Raw genomic sequence first — 22,441 nt, 5'->3', positions numbered from 1 at the left:
GGGCCAATTGTCGAGTTGTGATGCGCCGATCCTCACGAATAATGGCATCCGCGCGGTTCAACATGTCTGGAGTGGTGGCTGTGGCAGGACGTCCAGAGCGCGGCAGATCACGGAGCTCGGTTTCCTCACTTCCTGAAGCTTTAACTGTCTTAGCCCAGCGACCAACGGTACTCCTATCGACTGCACAGCTTCCATAGACAGCACACAAACGTTTATGAATGTTCACCACAGTTTCTTTTTCAGCAAAAAAGAATTCAATTACAGCTCGTTGCTTGTAACGAGAGTCGTTCACAGACGCCATTTTAACAGTTCACTACAGCTCCGCCATCGGTTGGAATCATTTGAAACTCCGTACACGAACGCGAGAAACATCAAATCTCAAGCATGTAAAAGTACACTTTTCTATCTTCATTATTGGCTGAGAAAAAAAATGTGGGGCATTATTTAATGAGCGACCCTCGTATATACATAAAGAATGTCCCATAAGTTCAGGATCATACGAGAACTCAATTATTTATCAAAATTCAGAAAAATGTAGAGATAAACGTTCCAAACCATGAACACAATCTCAACTGTCGGTCTGTTTACCTACAAGTCGTTACGCTGACACAAAGGAAAGGAGATTTTTTCACATCAAGGGGGCCTCAGACTTTAAAAAAAATTATCAGCCCGTCACAAGGCCTCTACCTGTACACAGGACAGCACAACACAGAAAAACGCGGACAAACATCCATACCTCGAGTGGGTTTCGAACCCACGGTCCCAGTGACCAAGCGACACAAGGCCCACGCCTCAGACCTCCCGAAGATAAAGACACGAACAGATAATTACGATCTGGTGAGCGACTGTTCAACGAAGTGTTTAACTTCTTGTCTTCAATGTGCGTTGACCTCTACAGCTCACAGCTAAATCGGTCGGCCGAACACAATAGTGGTCCTTATCTCACGTTTGATTGCGCAAGATGCCAGAAAGAACTTCATTTGTTCATGTTGAAATTCATCTAATTTCAAGACGCGATCAAAGAATACCAAACGTAACATGAACCCTTTCGTCTTTCCGTGCTTCATTTGTTTATCAACATGTTCTCTTTCAACGAGACATTCTGAATTCCGCTGTTTCTGTCTTATGTAAACGGCAAATAAAATTCAGCACGTGGCGTTTCAAACGCTCCATAAAACACGCGCCACCTAATCTAAGTAAACATTTTTGACGTAAGAGACGATAAAACAATGTTCAAAAGACATTTTACACTTAAAAACGTCACGAACATCAAGTTACTTCGGTGGTTAATACACAACGTAGGAAACATCACTTTATGTGAAAAATCTCATTAACAGAGACAATTTGGGAGACTGAACCACAGGTAACAAAATAATTATAAATCGACCTTAAGTATATATACGAGAGTTTTTAAAATATACATCACTTCTGAATAAAAATTTACTTGGATATTATCCATCGTCTGGTGAATATAAAACGTAAAAAACGTAAAACGACGTTTCGGAGATGGGACTCTATCTCCGTCTTCAGGTTCCTACACAGTTGGGCCCACTAGATAGAGCTAATCCCTATCTCCGGACGTAAAACGACGTTTCGGAGATGGGACTCTATCTCCGTCTTCAGATTCCTACACAGTTGGGCCCACTAGATAGAGCTAATCCCTATCTCCGGACGTAAAACGTCGTTTTACGTTTCATATTTACTAGACGATGGATAATATCCAAGTAAATTTTTATTCAATTGACTCTTCACCATCGTCAAGAAGTTTTAGATTTGATATACATCACTTCTGTTAACAGAAACAACGAAACATGTCTGTATAAACACGGATTCTTGTAAAACCGAAGGACCCCTGAGAAAAACCTGTCCCAGTACCACTACGTCCACAATAAATCCCACACAGATTGATTTGGGCCTGAACCTGGACCTACATGGTGAGACGTCGACGAGTAACCCCCTGACCTATGGCACAACTAACGTAATTTACTAGTTGGAAAGGAAGTGCTAGGGAGATGTCGTGACCTAATTTAAAGTACTACACCGACTGAGTCAGGATAGCCGGTCTCCGGGCCGAGACTTGAACCCGGGACCTCCCGAATACGAAGGAATGTTAACCACTCGACCACGACGTTCGATCTCATGTGTTTGTTCTGTGAGCAATCACAGTTCATTCTGCAAATAAAAATGGAGATGCCTTCCACTTGAAAGTACATTTTTTCCCCAAAGTTTCATCATTTGTTCCATAGATCTGAAATAATTACTCATTCATTGCAGGAAAATTATATTGGACATCGTCCATTGTCTTAGGTACATTTGATATATACAGCGTTTCGGAAGCTGAATCTACTCCCGTCTTCGGGCGATCGGTTGCCATATTGACACTTTCTTGTATTATTAGTAACAGCGGTCAGGTTAGAAACCGGGACTTTTTAAAACCAGGTAACTAACGCCCCTGTCAGCTAGTGGCCAGCGTACTAACCTCGTATTCAAAACCTTCCTGACTCCCGAAACGTCGTGTATATGAAATATACCTCAGACAACGGATAACGTCCCTGATAATTCAGAATGTGCAAGGCAAATTCAAAAAAAACTCTTTTCTTAATATCGCAACTAACTCATGGAATAAATCGCAATTTTATTATTTAGTTGTAAACTTTTTAGTTAAATAAAACATTACCACACAAAAATCTGTGGGCCTGGCTCTTAATGAGTTCTTCTCTGAAATACGTGTTTTCTTCAAGAAAGAAAAGTAGGGTATTAAAGTATTACGAACAATCAGTCAAAACCCTCTCGAAATAGTATGCGACACGTGTGACACAGCGAGAACGTCTTCAGCGTCAAATCTCACACACAGTCAGTAAATGTGGAGCAAAGGAAGTGCGGATTTTAGGCTACCTTAACCAGGTCGCCCGCCTGCCATCACTGCCGAATTAGCAAACTTACCGAAGCGTAATGACAGGTGTTAATCGAATTAATTAGTGAAAAATGGCGAAACAGCAGCTGTTGGCCTCCTGCGTCTGTCGGTCAATGCCAGTCTTAGACCTGCAGAATCAAAACGAGTCTACAGTCCAAGATTCAGCGACATAATGAGAATAAGAGCATTGTCCGATTGTGCGCGCGCATAACTTCTGCTTGATTCTAAGAAATGCCACCAGGAGGCTTTGTAAAATGAAGATACTGTAACTTACCGAAATTCTCGGAAGTAAGTTCACCATTTCACAAGTTAAAAATTGATAGGCAGTGTCGGACACTGCCGCAGTTATTTTCGTGAAAACGTCAATCGTGTATTGTATATTGAAATTAAACATTTTTGTAATTTTGGTTGTACTTTGCCCTCATATATCGCGACATTTTAAGAAAATCGGGAAATTTTCAAACTTTTTCAAATTCACAACCTCGTATCTCTTTGAGTTTTTGAGATACACACTTGGAGGCCAGGATGAATTGTAACATATACATTCCTCTTCAAAACAACACTTGGTTCACTCGGATCGGATAATTAGTCTCTGAGATATGATCCCGTTTATGGACACGTGTCGAATCCGGAAAGTCGAAAATCGTGGGTTCACTTTGCGCGTGCGCAGTTCGCGACGTCCGGCCGCCACGAATGTCGGAGCGGTACTGGCACAAACTTTCATCCTTCCTCTTTAAAACGAGACTAAGATGGCGGCGCTATGTCTATTTTTAGCCGAGTTATTGAAGTTTGAAATTACTTCGACATAAACTGTCGCTCATTTGGGCGCGATTGCCTCCCCACACCCGGCATCGATTTTAAAGACGTTTTCACGTTAAAAACTGAAAATAAATACGCGTGCGTACAAAACTCACAAATGAAACTAGAGTACTGTCAGCCCCACAATAAGCTATAAAAGAAATACGCATGCGCAAATGAAGTTCACAGAATTGACACCATAATCGCATGAACAAGAAAAAGAAATATAAAACTAACATGATTAAAGCAGCTGCTATAGAAAAAGAAACCAAAGAAGGAAATAACATGGCGTGTAAGTTCCTTTGTCAAGTAATAACTGTGTGTCAAGTTCATAATTTATACTTACGTGATATAAAGAAATTTCTTGCAGTGGTAGAATAAAACCACAAAACATTAAACGGCCTCCGTGCTAAGACACGATATTTAATTACGCCTTATCAACTACCGGAATCACTTAAAGAAAGTATTCGATAATTGATTTCGGCAATTTCCCAAGAAGAGCTTCGTCGAGAATTTCGAAACATGTTAACGAGATGTGAAGCTTGCCTGCAAGGACAAGGAAGTCACTTTGAACATCTTTTGTGATTTAAGGTAAGAACAATTAATATAATAACATGTATTAGTGACGAGAAATATTTGTAGTTCGCTGTTACTAGCGGCACTGAAACTGATTCGCCGGTCACCCACCGGAAGAACGCGCACAACTCCCGCCCACATCAACAGAGCGCCGGCCGACCACGCAATCCAAGCACGACCGCAGCCTCATAAATTGTAGACCCTGTATAACTGTTACAGCACTTTTCCACACACCTGTACTTCAGTAATAATTCTCACTTAAAATCAGAGAAAATCTTAAAAATGACAGTATAGTGGTATTAATTATAAGCAAGACTGGAGGGTCGCAGTTTCTAAATGCGATGTTTGCACAATATTCTTTCCTGGCAGTGCATGAAATATGCAAATTTCGTAAACATGTTTCACATAAAAGTTGTAACCACTGAGTTAAGTATTTTAACATGACCATGCTCGTGAAATTCCCTGCAGAATGACAATTCTTTAGGTACCTGAACATCACTTCCTTCCGATAGCAGAAAAATTACTGGCTGTTAATAACGAGACTCAATTGTCAGTTGTTTGTAATTTCGTCACGAAATGCTAATGAATACGTACAGACCTCAACAAGCATTTTATCGGACTCTATTTCCTACGTATTTCTCAAAATTACTTTGCCTCACTGTTTGATAAGTCCATAATATATAAACATCTCGGGAGCTGACTCTACTCCTGTCTTCAGGTAACTGGCAAACTTTTTATAACTTTTTATTTCAATATTAATTGTAAAGGTCGGGCCTAACCCTGGATCTCTCACTACGCTAACCGCTAGACCAGTGATATTCAACATTTTTTGTTCGCGTACCCCCAGATATAATTTCTCTTCAACTTTGTACCCCCAAAGTTGTTGGTGTATAATTCAAGTTATACATAGTATATAATCTACATCTAAAATAAATTAAATAAATTACATTACTGATTATTCAGTGTTTATCATAAAATAATATATATTTTTTTAAAAAATTTCACGTACCCCCTAAGATGTCTTCGCGTACCCCAGGTTGAATACCACTCGGGAGGCTCAGCTCCAGGCTTGGTTGAATACTGCTGACTTGTTCTATTGTTCTGATGAATACCGAATACCGAAACTCTATTGAGTCGGTATGGATTCTGAATACCGTCCCAAAACCAAAAACTTATCCTAGGGTAATGGGAGGATTTGTTCAGTACCTCCAGCAAATTTTGGGGCATGCTTTATAAAACAGACCAAGACCTGTCTTTCCAAATGTTTCCCTAAGCATAACCTAAATCTTCCTGTCATCCGACACTATATAACCTACGCTGTCGTTAAACAAACCGTTCGTTGCTTCGGGAAATGGAACGTACGTAGAAACAAAAAGACAACTACACATCGATTACGAACTCAGTTCATGAACCAAGTGCAAAGAACGCAATAAGAACAAAACACTGCACTGTATTAATAGCTGGGCTCTTTTCAGGTAAGTATGTCGATCAAGGCAATGAAGATGTAGGCCTCAAGGTCAGCTTGAACAAAACAGTAAACTCAATCGAGATCTGCTAACTCCACAAAACACTTGTCACAGCTGGCAGCTTCAACTCTTTGGCATCGTAAAAATTATCAGATCCCAAACTTTCCAAACATCGTAGTTTTAAATAAATAAAAAAAACACAAACGACAAATGAAGTCCAACTGATTGGTTATTCACGACGGAAACAATGTTTCATAATTACATACTTTTTCTCTTGTTTCAACCCTAACATAATTTTTATTTATTACTGAGTTCTCAGATTTTAAATTATAAAACGTTTTAATATTAATTTATATAACAATAAACTAAGTGATGTTCCTCGTGACAAACGATGTCTAATTAACGCTAAATAATCTATTAAATAGGATTTGAAGTTTTCACGGCGGTGAGTCTGAAGATGGCTATCATCTGAGTTGTTGCGCCGTGTAGTCTGGTAGAAGTTAACCGACGTTTCAGAGGTCCTTTCTGCCTCCATCATCAGGGCGATGCCTCATAAGAGTAGCACAAGGCGCAGGAACCCAGAAGACAGCCATATTCAATCTATTAAACATTTGCCGAGCGATAAGGATCGATCAGTGTTGTTAAAACATCAACAATTTCATCTTTATGGTTATTTTTATAACTATTACAGTACGCTTAGAAACTGTAAATAATAATCCGAATATATAAAAATGTGCCGTGGTAGTACTGAAACGCGAAGTCGCATGTCCCACCAAATTCTGGCACACATTGGGCCGGTAAACCAACTGTAACGGAACTCTGTAGCTTGGAACTTACCCTACTGACGGAGAGCCAAGTCGGTGTCAGGAACAGCATAATCCACTGCATGCATTATATTTCTAAGACACGTCATACCACACACAACATGCAGGCACTGACAGTCTCAGTAATTAATCTTGTTCCACGAGTTACTTCCATATTACATCAACAAATTGTTAAAAGCTACAACAATTACACACCTTTTGGTTAGAACTCTGACACAAACATACACAAACACGTAGACACAGCAACTGCTTCGATTAATCGAATAAAATAAACACAAATAGTTCTCTTTTGTTATCCTACCATTATTTCAAACCTTACTGGCAGATGTCTCTGTATACACACGAAAAGTAACATAACCAATTATAACACAAGCCTATGGGTCCTTCAATTTTCCCGTCAGCATAATTCCACAACGTTCTATGCATTCGTGGATACATACATGAACAAAAATAAAGTTTACCAACAAGTGTTTCGAATAAAAGTCCTCGCCATCAAATCGAACGATTATATACGGTCTCTTAACGAGCTGTTTCAGCGATGCTGGCACATTGTCCCACAAGAGCTATACAATAAAAACAGTTGTCTCTCAATCAGCGTACACGCCTGAATCTGCGGACAGGTGTCTGCAGTCAATCATGGAGTATTTTAAACCACGCCCACTTATCATGTTTCAAATCAAGATCGAATTAGTACGCCCAAACAGTGAGAGCGATTTTTCACGTATCAGCATATCAGTATCACGGCTTCGTTTTGAAAGGACTCTTAACGTATCACAACGATTCCTTCATACAGCAAAATCGCATAAAACGTGAAAACATCAACACTTTGGATATTTCACAGGCAATAAGCTGGTTTATAAGAGTTATTTTAATTTTCTTTAAGAAGCAAATCTGAAGTCGTAATTAGCAGCATTAAATAATTACACAAGACGTTTATTTGTCCACAGCCTTGTCAAAACTATGCATATCAACAAACACCAAAGCTTAAGAATAAAAGATCGCATGTAAATCAGCTTAAGAATTAAGAACAAACATTACAGTATTTATTCTATACATGAGAGAAATAATGTAAAGAGTGATAACCACACACTTTATTTACCGCATAACGGGGAATCTAATTAAGATTAAAAATTTGATGTCTCGGTATTTGCTGAGAGTTAGGAAAGACATTGTCATATTTATTTGGACTTGAACACAATTTCATTCATGGTATCGACACACAAACATATAAAAATGTTAATGGGGCTTTTCGTGTCGAGTAATACAGGCGTCAACGGAAACAATTTCGTCAGACATAAAATTTTAGGGGCACGAATTTAATTTTGAGACTTCATTAAATAGAAGCCTATTGTAGCAATGCCTAAAACACAAGTCACTAACAAACACGGGGAGGGGGCATAATGGAACAATAACTAATTTGCAACATTTTTGGGTTGCCGCGCCTATAACGTAAACAAACATGCCTCTGCCTTCTTCTGAGGGAAAGACAGATTAGATTAATCGAAGCAGTTAATCGACGGCTCCGGTCGCGCACTAACCACTTCATGTGCTCAGAGTCTGATGTACTGAGTGGGAAGTCTTCTGTCTTGATTTTCATGAGCCCGTGCGCACACAACACAAACTTCCTAACTGGCTCACACTTGGACAGACACTGAAGCTGTGTCCCTTCACCACGCGCGCGGTACAGCGCCGCGCAGCCACGTTCCCTGCGATATACGTAAACACGTGGAACGCGGCTCTGCTAAATTCACTGCCGTCGCTTGTTGCCAGGATACCAACTGTTGCTGTCGGGAAATTTTTTGCCTTCATGCCCGTTTCGAAATCCAATGGTAAGGAAAAAATATCCCTGGTGCTCAACTTACAAGCATAACGCCACGAAGACATTATTAAACTCGGCATTAGATTCAGGTGAGTGGTTAGCTTCATGCCCCGTCCGTTTTACCCGCGGAAACCACGGGATAGAGGGCCGGGTGAGGCCCACAGCCGGTCTGGATTTCGTGGCAAAGGGAAGAATAGTGTCGTACCGGGAATCGAAACCCGATCGCTCAGACCAGTTATTACATTGAGTTATGGGCTCCTCCTACGCACAGGGAGATCCAGAGATGGGCTCTTGTGAAAATGGTAATGGATTTTTGAGTTCCACAAAATGTTGGCAAGTCTGCACACTACATCGGTTCCCATCTTACCGATTGTTGAAAACTAAAAAACATTACACTTTTTCTTGATGGATAATGATCGTTTAAGTCTAACAATTCTCCGTTCTTACAAGCATTTCGAAATACAGTGTAGATCCTATAATCCGACCTTTCTATCGGACATCCGTTTTATCCTACGTGCCGTGTCGTAACGCTCCATTTTATCAACAACTCTGAATGTAGCGGAATGAATCACACACCCCCGCCACGCACCTACTAATAATGTCCAGGCGCATGCGTGACCTAGCAGCAAAGAAAACGAAGGAGGCTCAGTAGCAAACACCCAGAACCACTTACTGCATACTCCGATGGGTAGCTGATAATCCGGGTAAAGACTGTTTATCGTCTAATGATCACATACGGCGACAGGGAACGATAGCGATCTGTTTCAAGTCCTGTCACTGCATCAGGCTGGAGACACTCAACATCTCGTGATATCCGGTACTACCAACGAGACTTGAACAAGGTGTTTCGTGAAGCGTTTTGGACTTGTGAACTATTCTTAAGCATTGATTTCAACACAAAAATCAACAGACAGACACCAAAATATGTAGAATTACATTCACCAATTTATCTACAGACGTGAAACAATTACAAATGTTAATCGCTCGAAAGCCCTAGTTTATAAATATATCTGGATAAACATCCAGCAGGTCGGTCGGTTTCATAAGATGTTCAGGGTAATTATTTCCGCAAACGGCGATCGATCTTTTGTAATGCCTACTTGTGTTTTCTTTGCGGTACGGACTGAATTCTTGAATGTTATGTAGAGGAACTTCGGTTTAGAAGGGTTTATATTGTTTCTATAGAAATCTACCGCAGAACAAGGTAAAGTTGGAATCAGAACATAAGAAGAAACAATATTATTCTCCTTCGCAACGTTCTCATTCTTATAAAACAACGGATGAATGTAATTCTTCCTGTCTTCAGGTAATATTCTGATCCTTTGGATAAGATTCCGCACATCCTAAGCGTCCAGTGTGTCCTCAGTTTATGTAGATCCTATAGATATGTTCGTTGTAATCGCTTTATATGAAGGATCAAGACATCGCCTGTTTCGACTTAACATCTTTCTCATTCGTCCCGAAAATCTCTCCCATTTTTCGTGACAATCCAGGACCTCTTTTATCAATCTTCCATCTCCCACGCTTTACACACCGTCATTTCATTTTATTGTATTCATCCACGTTTTTTCATTTGCTGATATCACGTAAATGTTTCTTTTTCAATTTCTTCATTATTTTCTATTTTATCTTGCTCTAAAATTTAATTTCTGTCCATGCTCTAAAAAAGTGTGGGCATTGCCAAAAAACTGCGAAATATAATTTGTTTGTCGTCTACTCTTTCCTTGCACTGCCCTTTGTATTGTTCCACACAGCTTCCTAGACAAAAATAATGATGTGAGTTAATGTCAGCGCGTCGTACGGTATTTCACTGTCCTCTATTGCAAGACAGAAACGTGGGAGTAATGTGGTCACCGTGCATAACAATTTGGTCTCGCGCACCTTTACGCTCCGTGCCAAGAGGGTCAGCCACCCAATGAGGCGAGCAGCTGCTGCAATGAATAGTCCCACTGCACCCCGAGGGGGTCACGTGATGAGGGAGCATGCGCGTCACACCTTTGGACACTGATGGATTATGCGAGGAGTGAACATAACCTACTTTAACCGCCATCGTCAACAGGTCACAGACTGACATCAAAATTGCAGACACGCATTATGACCGATTTTCACGAAACTCTGTTTTAGCATGATGCCGTCAGTTGTCCATTCATCTATGCAAACACGATGACGCCAGTGAAGAGATTCGTTTTCAGCCTACTTTAAATTTGTAAGAAATGTGCAGTTTTAAGAAGGTTAGGTTAAGTTTATGAAATGGGAACAAAATTCGTGACGAAAGTTTACGGATGAGGTGAATGTGTGACTGGCGGATCTCGAGTTGTGGGTTTTAATACAGCAGGGGTGGATAGTCAGACATGACAGCAACAATCTACATAAAGTTATTGTGGTTTTTATCCCAAGCTTGGCCTCACTGATGTATTCCAGCGATTTATTGTCTTTTTCAATTCCTTGTGATCACGCACCAGCCTGTACTTATCCACAAAAGTATGGCATCATAGCCACTATTCCATCTCCTAATGCTGTATAATGCCCATAACACTAGTTTAAAACAGCAGTCCATGGACCTTCCCCTGACTGTGGGAGATGAACAAGGAACATGACCTTCCATAATTCAAAAGAAACTGAATTTACAAGAATATCAAATGAAAACATTTGTTCAATAAGGAAAATGAAGTAAGAAGAAAAACATAGAATATTTATTTTGGCTCCAAAAGAGCAAGCCAACTCATCAAATCAAAAATCTGTAAAGCGTGAAAATGCATACTGTTGTAAACAGGTGGTTGTCACATGAAAGAGATGGACAAACACAGAATGGATACAAACTGAAGAAATGCAAGTTTCAGACACTGTAGTATCAGTTTAAATTACACCTATAGTAAAAGTCTGTATAGGTAAACTTGTCTGACGTGTTTCACGTTTCCTATTCAAAATGGTCTAAAACAAGGAGATGCCTTTGCCTTAGAATAAGCAATCAGGAAAATTCATGACAAACAGGTGAGACTGAAATTTAATGGGACACATCAGCTTCTGATAATGTAAATCTGATGGAGGATAACATAAATACCATAAAGAAAAACACAAAAGCTCTGACACTAATAAAGAGGTTGGTCTAGAAGTAAACACAGAGAAAAAAAAGTATATGATGATGTCTCATCACCAGAACGCAGGACAAAATCATAAAATAAAGATAGTTAATAGATCCTTTGAAAATGTGGCAAAGTTCATATATTTGGGAGGGGTGCAAAGTAGACCTACCATTTGACATAAATAAATAAATAAATAAACATATTTGGGATCTCTGTACCAATTTTGATCGCCCAACACTGTTAAGGTATTGAACTCATGGAGGTCACAGTGGGATGAATACGTAGAGTAGATGAGGAAAAAGAAATGCATATAGAATTTGTGTACTGCACGTATTTGGAAGACTGATAAGATGCAAATGTAATATTAATATGGATCTGAAGAAAAAGTGTGTCAGAATGCGAAATTGACTGAACTGGCCCTGAATGACATCTATGGCAGGTTTTTGTATTGTGATGAATATTGTATTCATAATGACTTCAATGACTGGTCAAAATCCACTTAAGTATCACTCTAGATTTCTATTTCTTAATATAATACAGTACCAGAGCACAGACAAGGATGCTTACGCAGAATCTTCTGTGCACACACATGGACGATAACACTACCAATACTAAAATCTGGAGCAGATGGATTCAGTTAAACAGAGTCTAATTTAAAACCACTGCCCCATTGTTTGAAAGCCATCAAGTGTGCAGACTACTGACTCTGTACACATTATTTAGCCTGAGGTAACTGCTAGTTTCTTACTGCAGGTAACTAAACACAAAACTATCTCCATCACAAAACTGGCTTAAACGTACACACACAAATGTATACAGGCACACCTCGTTTTATTGTGCTCCGCGGATATTGCGTTTTTTTTACAAATTGAAGGTTTGTGGCAACCCTGCGTTGAGCTAGTCTGAAGATATAGTAGTTAATAGAAATAATAACAAATCATAACCAGTTGCGTTGCTTACATTATTTCCCCATAAAACTGCTTCTGAATTCACACACACATTATTCCTATCTGGCATCGGTTCATTAGCTGTGTTACACGCACATCAGTGATTAAAATGTCAACTCCAGTGAGAAACTTCTGATAAGAATTCCGTCATATAAAGACAGTAGCTAAGGCATGAGGAGATTAAAGAGGAGGCACTTAAAGTTAAAAATATAATTCTCTACTCCACTTCTCTTTGCATCAAAGTTATTTCAATGCAATGGATTACCATAACAGATTTTGAAGCAAAGAACAGCGATCTTGTTGAGACAGGAAATAAATAAATAAACATCATTCTATAAATAAACTCCAATACCAGGCCAACTTCTACTAAGTATAATAATAAACTTCTGTTTCAGGGCAATTTTGTAGTATGTACAAAGGTGAAAAACTGCCTGTGAGTCTGGAAAAATAACTAAAACACAAAAGTAAAAGGTAAGGCAGACAGATGGAAAACATACTGTTTAAGTAATTTCCCCCTAACTTATGGCATTATGCAAGCAACAGTGTGGTAAAGAAAACCTACAATGTGTTATCACAGAACAGTGACACAAAGCTTACAACAGCTACTTAAACACAAATTCAGATCAAATAGTACAAAAATAAATAGTCACTGTTTCCCTTCTAAGCAATATACGTCTCTAATTTCTTAATCTGTAGTTGAAATTAAATTTATGGGAGCTCTTTTATTCCTGTTTTCATCTAATGACGACTTACTATTATAGCAGTTCATACCAACCGCATGCAGTTTTTCACTTATCAATGTTCTTCGCAAATGTAAGAAAGCCAGTTCTGTCAAGAAGTGCCACCCAGCAAACCACAGTCTACCCTGCACTTAATTAAGCACCACAAAGTGAAGACAACTGGGGGAGTAGAGGTACAGCTCCACACATTCTCAATCACGGCACTAGATGGAGTTGAGTGGTCAGCTTCATGCCAAGGAAAGAACCTACATACCCCACAGACAATACAAAAGTGGTGGAAAACAGAAAAATCCCACCAGGGAATCAAATTTTGATCATTAAACCCACAGCCTAGTCACCACACCGAGTGAGCCGTCCCAGTTCCTCATAACAACCATAAAGACATAAAATATCATGTAGATACACGAGTCTTGAACACATTTAGGTTTATGAATGAAAGACATGAAGAAGGAAGAAGCAGAAAAAGAAAGAAAAAATGGAAAAGTTATATAAATAAACACAAAAACTAGTACTAGGTATACATGCAATAAGCAGCCATGTTACAAGTTTAATCCAAATCCTTGTTGATGGTAGAGCTCAGCGGCTTCTCCAATTCAGATGTGTTAACACAAATTACAGGTTAAGCTGCCCATTGTGAGACAGTCGGATGGCCTCATTCTGCTCTGGTGCTCTAACTAGAGCATACAGCACCTCTAGGTGTATGTACAGGATGCAGGCAATGAATGCCAAGCAGGTCAAGTGCTGTCCAACACGGTCCAACACCCGAAGCAATTACAACTTTTTCAGATGGACCATTCCCAAGTTCATATGATCTTAACCATACAACACATAAGAAACATATTTTTAATTTTTGTCTACCACTAATTCAGCACACTAATAAGAAACGAAATGAACAGTGGGAATTCAGTTTCAGGTACACATTACAGAATTCTCTTCATAATCACATCAGGAAGGTCTCTGTAGCCAATCAGACTCTTAAGCAGCCCATCCATGTACGAGTCTGGCTTGCGAGTCCGCCTCGGCGCGGGTCCCATTGAGCCAAACTCGTTTGTGGGTGGGGTGTCACGAGCCGAGTCTGCTATGCAAGTGTGGTGAAATATATCCGAGCCCGGCTCACGAGTCAGACTCGTACATGGATGGGCCGCTGTATCCAGTGTTTTCTGTGATCACTTTCAAACGGCCAAAACTAGCTGACATACAAAACTTACTTCTATCTAATAAAGATGGAGAGAACTGTACAGCACATCTATGAATCCTATACACCTTCTTGACTCATTCCTTAGACACAAAGTTAGCTCTAAAATTCACAGCACAGGTATTACGAATTTTTCTTTTTACCTCCACATTACAAACAGCTCTCAAACCCACACGACCTTCAAGTCAAAGTGTACTGGGGTTTCTGTACAAATAACATCACAAAAAGCACAAAACTAACTCACATCTCCTAATACCAAGGTAAAGAATGTGAAGTACCTCACGAGTCTTGACGTCTCTTTGACAAGCTTCAAAGTTACAGAATACCAGTATCTAAACCATGTCCTCCAGGTTGGGGGTTGGTTGCAAGGCCAACAACCTTGCACCGTAAAAAGGAAGATGTTTCGAAACCTCAATCAAAGCCTCGGACAGACAGACCTAACAGAAGGACCGAATGGAAGAGGAGAATTGAGGAGGCCATGGACCGAATACGGACCGGAGAGCCATAGAAGAAGAAGAAGAAGAATACTACTGACAAAGTCCTAATTATAAATTTCACAACCCATGTTTATAATATAGTTCCTATAAAAATTTAACTTCTGACATACAAAAACCCTCTACCACACTGTCTATTTCCCACAGCTCAAACTGTCAGAATGACTGGTACTTTGAACTACTGCCAGCTAAGAAAAGCAGTGATCCATCAGACCATGTGATACATATGGTTACTGTGTTAGGAAACTGCATGCTACAAATGATTAAAGTGAGACCATGTTCAACTATCACAATAAGTAAAAACAATAAACAAATAAGTAAATAATAATACAACAGTGTTATTTTACATACACAAATTCTGAAAATCCAGGTATGTCCAAGACAAACTACATCTGCTACAAAATTCCCAAAGAAAGCATTCCTTAGGGGAAAAAAGTATAAAGTGAGAAATGATAATAGTGATTATAATTCTGGTTTGAATTAAAAATGTTTTCTCTTCAGCCAGGGACTGAATTTTTGTCTCCTACTGTGAATGGCAGGAGACCTGAATTCTAAATTGTCGGATGAACTGACAAGGTTTGTGCTAGTTTAATTGACATCTGTCTCCCCAGTTATCAAATATCTTTAAATTCACAAGCACTACAATCAAGTCCATTTTAAACCGGTCAACGTTTGCTCACTGCGAAACACAGCATTACTCAGCAAACAATTTACATTTTAAATACCACTATGCACTTTTGTATATTTTGGCACATTTAAATTTCAGAACTGTGTCCGCATTCTAAAATGTTCAGGTTTGTTTTCAGGACCAGATGAAAATTATTCATTGCCATAATTGATGTTTTAAGACATAATTTTTACATGAAACTGTAGACAATGTAGTAACAAGCAGCTGATTCTGGTATCCTCTGTGACAGAGCAAAACACAAATGCTTGTAAATATGATGTACTTATTCATTTAAAATCAGTTCCAAGCTGATTTTAGTCTCCATAAAAGTGGTGCATAAGAAAACAAACACGTCTGAGCACATGTTTGCCATGCCAGTAGCAGCAGCACACAATCACTGACCCAGATGTCAACATTCTCTTTCTAGTGTTCACAATTACCTCATGGGTTGCATCCAATTACAAACTACTGATGCAAAACAACAGAATGACGACAATCAAACATGATTTTTTTCATGGTTAAAATTAGAACCCAAGATGATGCCATGGAGGTGAGAAGAAATGGAGATATTTCTGACACCGAAGGTAACTAGGTTAATGAGCTATCCTGTCTGATAGCTACCTGGCCCACCTAGCATCACAGTCTGTGCCAAACCTCATTTGCTCACTCCATTTACAAGTATCTTGATTTATGCTGAACTGTGTCAACAACTCATTAGCCACATGAAATATACGGGTCTCATCCACACGTAATACCTACTTCAAGTGTTACACAAGCCATTTATGTGCATTTACATAACAAGATTGGAAAGGTGTACTCTTTGGAGTACTCTGAAATTCCAAAGGTGTTCTCCAAACCAGATCACGAGCAGGCAGATTCGTTGACAACCACAACTCAAAGGAAGTGTGGAACTTACATTTACCCTTATTTGAAAGGAATAACAAATGCAATAATTGTATCAAAGGCAACACTGATATCCACAATCAGTCGCAATGTGACCTGAGGTCAAGAAACTGTTCCCATCATTGCAACAATGACCTCAATTCTCACTGTCACAATGAGTTCCAGCAATAATCTTGTTTCCTACCATTTCAAAAATGACCCTTTATTGTGCAGGTTGCATAGTTCCTAGAAAAAATGACAGCCAGACAGACAGACATGGTTAGGCCCATAAGGTGTTCTTTACTAATGTCAGAGCATGAAGAACACCTAAAATGTGGAATATCTTGTAACTAAGAAGCTAAAATTATTATTTGAATACTAATTTACCCCATGGAACATGTCACAGTTCATAAAATGTCCCTAAACTACATATGGCCATGTGATTATTATGCACTTAACTTCCTGGCACTGTAATAGTATACGGTCACTGTCCAATATCAGAAATATTCCATTATCTGGAAGACTTACAAAGGGAATATTTAATGTACAGAGCAAAACAAGTATTCTTTTAACTCATTCGTTAGTTACTATCTGGATACCTGCACCATTAGTCTCCCTTCGGATTCCTTTATGATGTCAGACTTGAGATCAACAGTTTTTGGCCTCTCACTTTTATTTTAAGTGATAATTCCCACAGGCAGTGCTCTTTCTTTTAAATAAAGGTGTCAGTACTAAGATGTGCCAAAGCAGGGAAGATTTCTTTTATATTCAATAATGTTTTCTCAACTACACAGGTTACAAAGAACCGATGAAAGGAGGATTATGAATGAGGACTTGAGATGTGGAAGTGATCTTGGCCTATTTTAAATTACTATACCAGCAGTTGCCTGGAAAGCCTAAAGAAACCATAAAACAATCTTTCAGCAAAACCAGCCTATGGTAAAAACATCAAACACAGGACTGCTGGAAAAACTGACAGGCCAACAAAGAACAGGAATTACAGTACCAAAGCTGGATTTATTGGTTTTTAGATTGAGGTTCTGTGTCATAAAGTATCCTACAGTAAGAATTAAATACATATTATTTGATCATATTTCTTTATTATAATTGTCAAACATCTGTATCATCCGATCTAACAATTAACTAGCACCAACATACCTAACACCTAATATCATCACATAAAGAGAAGAACGCATTCCATGTATCCCAGGGAACCAAATCTGCAGTAAATCAACAGTTAGGTGCAGTGATGTTCAAACAAATGTCTTACGTTTTCTTGAACCTTTGCAAATGGCTCTTGACATATGTCACTAAGTACTGCGGCCACCTTTTCTTCTGTCAATGACCAATACTCAGGTTCGGCTGTGAATGGACACAACCAGAACCGACCAATCATACAAATGTCACCAAATTCTAAAATTCAATGCTTTCACCTTCAAATGATGATAAAATTAATACTGATTTTTATGTGATAAGAATTGCAATGAAAACTGATTACATGTAGTGACTGAAGTGGGAAAATAACAGAGAAATTAACTAGTTTTTGCACAGTTCTGAACTAGACTACAACGATTTTGTAGAAACCACAATTTGAAACAGCAAGTATGTCTCCCAAGCCCAGTTCCAAGTTCATAATGGCAAACTTGTAGCAGATTTTCCACACAGTAGAACTCCCTCGACAACAAATTCAGACACCTTTTAGTTACCAGCTTTAATATAATGCTTTCTCACCAACCTAACACTTCTCTTGCTTAAGAAAAAAATGAGAGCCGCATATATGGAAAACTGCACGTAGCTTCATGAGGAGGTGGAATGGACACACTTCATGCCAACAAATTCATATATTACCAATTTGAGCTTTATTTAAAGTGCACCAGTAGGTACCAAAACAAAATCTACCTAACCCTGCACACCATACTTCAACCAAATCCAATAACTACACTAATGAACTGATATCCTTTATGGTCCAATTTTATGAAAAGAATTAATAATAAATTCTTTAAGGTAATTCTAAGTACAATAAATTTTTGGAGATACTCATTCAAAACTTCTCCTCTACAATTAATTTCCTGGCAATTTACAAGAAATGTTCAATTATAAGGCAAAAACTGAATATGAAATTTTCTACTTTTGGGACTTTTAATAGTTATTCTAGGGCGTAACCACTGGAAATATCAGCGAACTGTAAGAATGTAATGTACTTTCAACCAAACTGCACAGCCTTATGATCACAGGTAACAAAATTTCAATAGCACATCTGCAAATAACAATGCAGCAAACCATCATCTGAATATGTATTCAGTAATTTGAAAACATATTCCAATAATGAATATATGTTCATCTAAAGAAATTACATAATATAAGATAATTAATTCAAAAGCATAATTAACTTCAAGAAGCTGTTAGGTTGGAAGGGGGGAAGAATAATTTTAATACATAAAACTGGAAGTATGTCTGTCCATCCAGACGTACATCTGCTTAACACTCAAAAACACTTCCTGAGAAGTCTTCAAGCTTGAATATTACTGAATACTATACTCAGGGAAAGTTGCACACTAGTATCCTAAAACTAAAAACTTAACTTGTCACAATCTTAATTTCTAGCTCCATGATAGTGCAGCATTATTTTCAGCATGCGTTAGTATTTAATGTCACAGCTGGTGGCTGGGAAATTTGAAATACATAAACAAAGAAACAAATTTTTAATCAACTTACTTTTGATGATCAAATGTCCAAACAGCTCACACAGCGCTGGGTTGAATGCGTATAAATCTTTAGCAGCTGTGAGAAGAAAAAGAGAGTTATCAGTCTTTTCATGACACCCTACAAAATTCAATATTTCATGTAACTCATGAACTGAAAATCTACATAGCAATAACAGAGTGAACATGCCAGAACTGTTACACTATGCATACAATCCCTAACTTGTTCTTATAGCAATCATTTATCCCACTGTATAATGGCATCTGTTAATATGCACATCTGTTTTGAGTTAAAAATTAAAATATTATGTTTAAAGGAAAACTGATAAAAATTAAATATTACTAATTTTCTATTGCCTACATTTTTTTTAAAATTTGTCTAGTAGTATCTGCTGAAAAAAACTGAAGCTCAAATGTGTAAAGGTTTGACAAGAGAACCAGGCACATCTGAGAAAAATGTCTATCATCATATGTAGCATAAGTGTCAAGGAAGGGATTTTTTTTTTTTGGGGGGGGGGGACCCCCCCAAGCAGAAATCACACACATATATACATAACATACATATTTGTAAGATTTGAGGTTTTCACAGCGGTGAGTATGAAGATTTCTGTCTTCTGGGAAACGTTGGTTAACATCGACCAGATTACAAAGCGCAACAACCCAGAAGACAGAAATCAGCATACATACTTATTATCCGTATTCCCACCAAATATGGAAAGTAGCCTAAAAATTTCTGATCTTGTATCACAATCAACAGAGTTTCCAGGCACTCAGAGAATGTGCTTTAAATACAGCACAACACTTCATCAAAATTTGTCAGCCCACATAAAACTGATTGTATAACTGGCACATTGACACATACGGTAGAGTAAGTTAAAATTTTCATTTTTGGCACTATGCCCAGTCTGTTTATATACTGAAGAAATATCAATGATTGGTTACATGAAGATTACATAACAATTCTCTTGTACTACTTACAGATGTCTCGGCACACCACTGACTTCCACAAATTATTTTGGAAATAATTCTTAGCATGGTGAACATTCAACAGGTTAAACCAACTAGCTTTAACTACGTCTATGATATAGTCTTCTTTAACCAATCAGCCGCCATAATTAGAAATTCGCACATGAGGGTTCTTTAACATATCCACAGAAGCTCACCACTAAACCTTATACAGAGCAATGAAAATCCAGCAAATCCTCAAAGTTCAGGTGAACTTCTACCAGACTACACAGCACCACAACCCAGAAACAGCCATCTTCATAATGAAAATAGAGTTCAGAAAGTCTATTTCTCATATATTTTCAAAACTATGTTTAGATACAAACATTGCAAGCTCTTACTTACTTTCCACTTTGTTCTAAAATGTTTTAAAGAAGCCCTGAGAACCCACAATCCACTCAAAACATGGATGAGCCTTGCCTTACAAGCAGTCACAATGCTTGCACTGAAGACTTGTCTTGAAAGTGACAAAGATGCACAGAAATAAGAATCAATATGTAATGATTCAAGTTCGCAAGTCCACTTCTACAGCCAGTAGGTCTATGCACGTTACAACACACCACAATCATTAAAAGAGAAACCAAATGCATAGTGATGTACAACATTGACATGTAAATGCCTGTAACCACTTTGTAAAAACAATGACTGCATGAATAAATGATGAAACTACACTTTACATTTGAATACAATTACAGAAAATATTGCTAGATAGTAGAAGTGATGTGTATGCAGATGTTTCTTGTAATTTCAGAGAAAATTATTCATGAGACAAAACTTTCTTTAACTGTTGTTCTTTACATAGGGAACACCAAGCAGGCAACCTACCCAAAGAACTTCAAAAACTGGTCCAGAACACACATGATCAGTCAGATGGTGTATTCCAACACAGGTATTGGCCAGTGTGCACAGTATAGCCTATGTATCATCCTATGCAGGGAAGACGAGACAGGCAACCTACTCAATGGACTACAAAAACTGAGTCCAGAAAAAACTGGATCGACAATCATGACAGTGATCCTTCAGTAGGCATATTAGTCAATTCCACATATTTTCCTACACGGAATTATAACTATACCCTCTCAATGCCATCCTCCTTTGTTCCTTCAGCAAGAGATAGTTATACGCCGAACTAGTGTCAGTGGGGAACAAGGATCACCTCAGGGTTGACATGGTAATTTGTTTATATAAATCCAAAGAAACAACAAATTAAAGAACACAAAATACTTTTACTCTTGAAAATTTGATCCTCTTATACACAATTCCCATTACGGGTACAACGGTTACTGAATGCGATTGTTTGGTTTAATGGCTGAAAGCCCGCTGTCGACCGTCTCCACTCTCATACTGCACGTGTTCTTGACCTACCTTCCAGATCTCTTGCTAGCGTGGGACCCTTCACACATGATTGTCTGGCCAGTTCAAATTTTAATTCAAACAGTTACAGGGGTTCTGGACTGGTATAGAATACCAGACAGGAAACGTACCCAAAGCATTACAAGAACTGACCCAGGAACACAATGGATCAACAAACAAAGCAGTAACAGCAGGTCAGTAGGCACAGTAAATTCCGTGTGTCATCCTAATTCTTAATTGTTCCCAAAAAGTGACGCTAATCATTAAATTGCATACATGAATATTTAACTGTTAAACCTAAGATCATCACTGCAATGTAGGTCAATTTGTATGAGCTGTAAAATGGATTCAGTAACTTCATTTGATGCTTCAAAAGGCTTAACAGAGGGAGGAACATAGATACAGGGTTTTTGAGGAGGATACTTGGACCTAAAAGATAGGAAGACAGATCATGGAAAAAATTTCATGATGATGAACTGCACACCCTGTACTCCTCACCTGATATTGCTAGGCTGATTAAAATGAGGATGAGGTGGGCAAGACATGCAGCAAGCATGGGGGAGGGGAGGGGTGTTTACAAAGTATTGGTTAGGAGGCCTGAAGGGAAGAGACCGCTGGTAAGACCTAGGCGTTTGTGGGAAGTTAAGGTGGACCTTACAGAGACAGGAATCGACGGAGGGAACTGGATGCAGCTAGCTCAGGATAGAGTCTGGTGGCTGGCTCCTGTGAATATGGTGATGAACCTTCGGGTTCCATAGAAACGTGGGCTATTCTTCGGCAAGCTGAGTATACAATCAACTTTTCAAAGAATTTCCTGCACCAGAGTGAGTAGATGCCCAGAAACACATTAATCGCATATCCAACTTGCATGTTCAAAGTGACTGAGTGGTTGTCCTTTTTAAATTCAGAAAACTCAGATCTCTATTGATGAAACAAAGATTGCAGAGCCTTGCCTGTGTTAAGCCATGGAACTTCA

At 38.7% G+C, this 22,441-nt stretch overlaps 2 protein-coding genes and 1 long non-coding RNA gene across 4 annotated transcripts in view; 1 reads left to right on the top strand and 2 right to left on the bottom strand.

Annotated features, from left to right (window-relative positions):
• Asator (tau-tubulin kinase asator) overlaps nt 1-8,237 on the bottom strand; it is a 92,025-nt gene extending 83,788 nt beyond the window's left edge. Inside the window, exon 1 of the mRNA XM_022073362.2 lies at nt 8,117-8,237. Coding sequence (XP_021929054.1) covers nt 8,117-8,175 — 59 coding nt within the window. The 5' untranslated portion in view covers nt 8,176-8,237. The remainder of the gene's footprint in view (nt 1-8,116) is intronic.
• LOC147871152 (uncharacterized) overlaps nt 1-22,441 on the top strand; it is a 299,440-nt gene that overhangs the window by 70,043 nt on the left and 206,956 nt on the right. The gene's annotated exons all lie outside the window — the stretch shown is intronic.
• Nucleotides 1-22,441, bottom strand: part of LOC110834328 (GDP-D-glucose phosphorylase 1) — a 77,086-nt gene that overhangs the window by 46,510 nt on the left and 8,135 nt on the right. Inside the window, exons 6-7 of one of the 2 annotated variants that reach the window (XM_022073371.2) lie at nt 19,121-19,186; nt 17,486-17,767 (exon numbers count right to left, since the gene is read on the bottom strand). In XM_022073371.2, coding sequence (XP_021929063.1) covers nt 17,643-17,767; nt 19,121-19,186 — 191 coding nt within the window. In that variant the 3' untranslated portion in view covers nt 17,486-17,642. Of the gene's footprint in view, nt 1-17,485; nt 17,768-19,120; nt 19,187-22,441 lie in introns of those variants that run through there. The other variant, XM_087340670.1, reaches the window with a different exon arrangement.

The sequence above is a fragment of the Zootermopsis nevadensis genome, unplaced genomic scaffold (genome assembly GCF_977971745.1).
Source record: "Zootermopsis nevadensis isolate Lab colony 2312 unplaced genomic scaffold, Znev_1.0 Znev_ptg000061l, whole genome shotgun sequence".
NCBI classification, from domain to species: domain Eukaryota; kingdom Metazoa; phylum Arthropoda; class Insecta; order Blattodea; family Termopsidae; genus Zootermopsis; species Zootermopsis nevadensis.
This window is presented reverse-complemented; position numbering and strand designations above follow the sequence as displayed.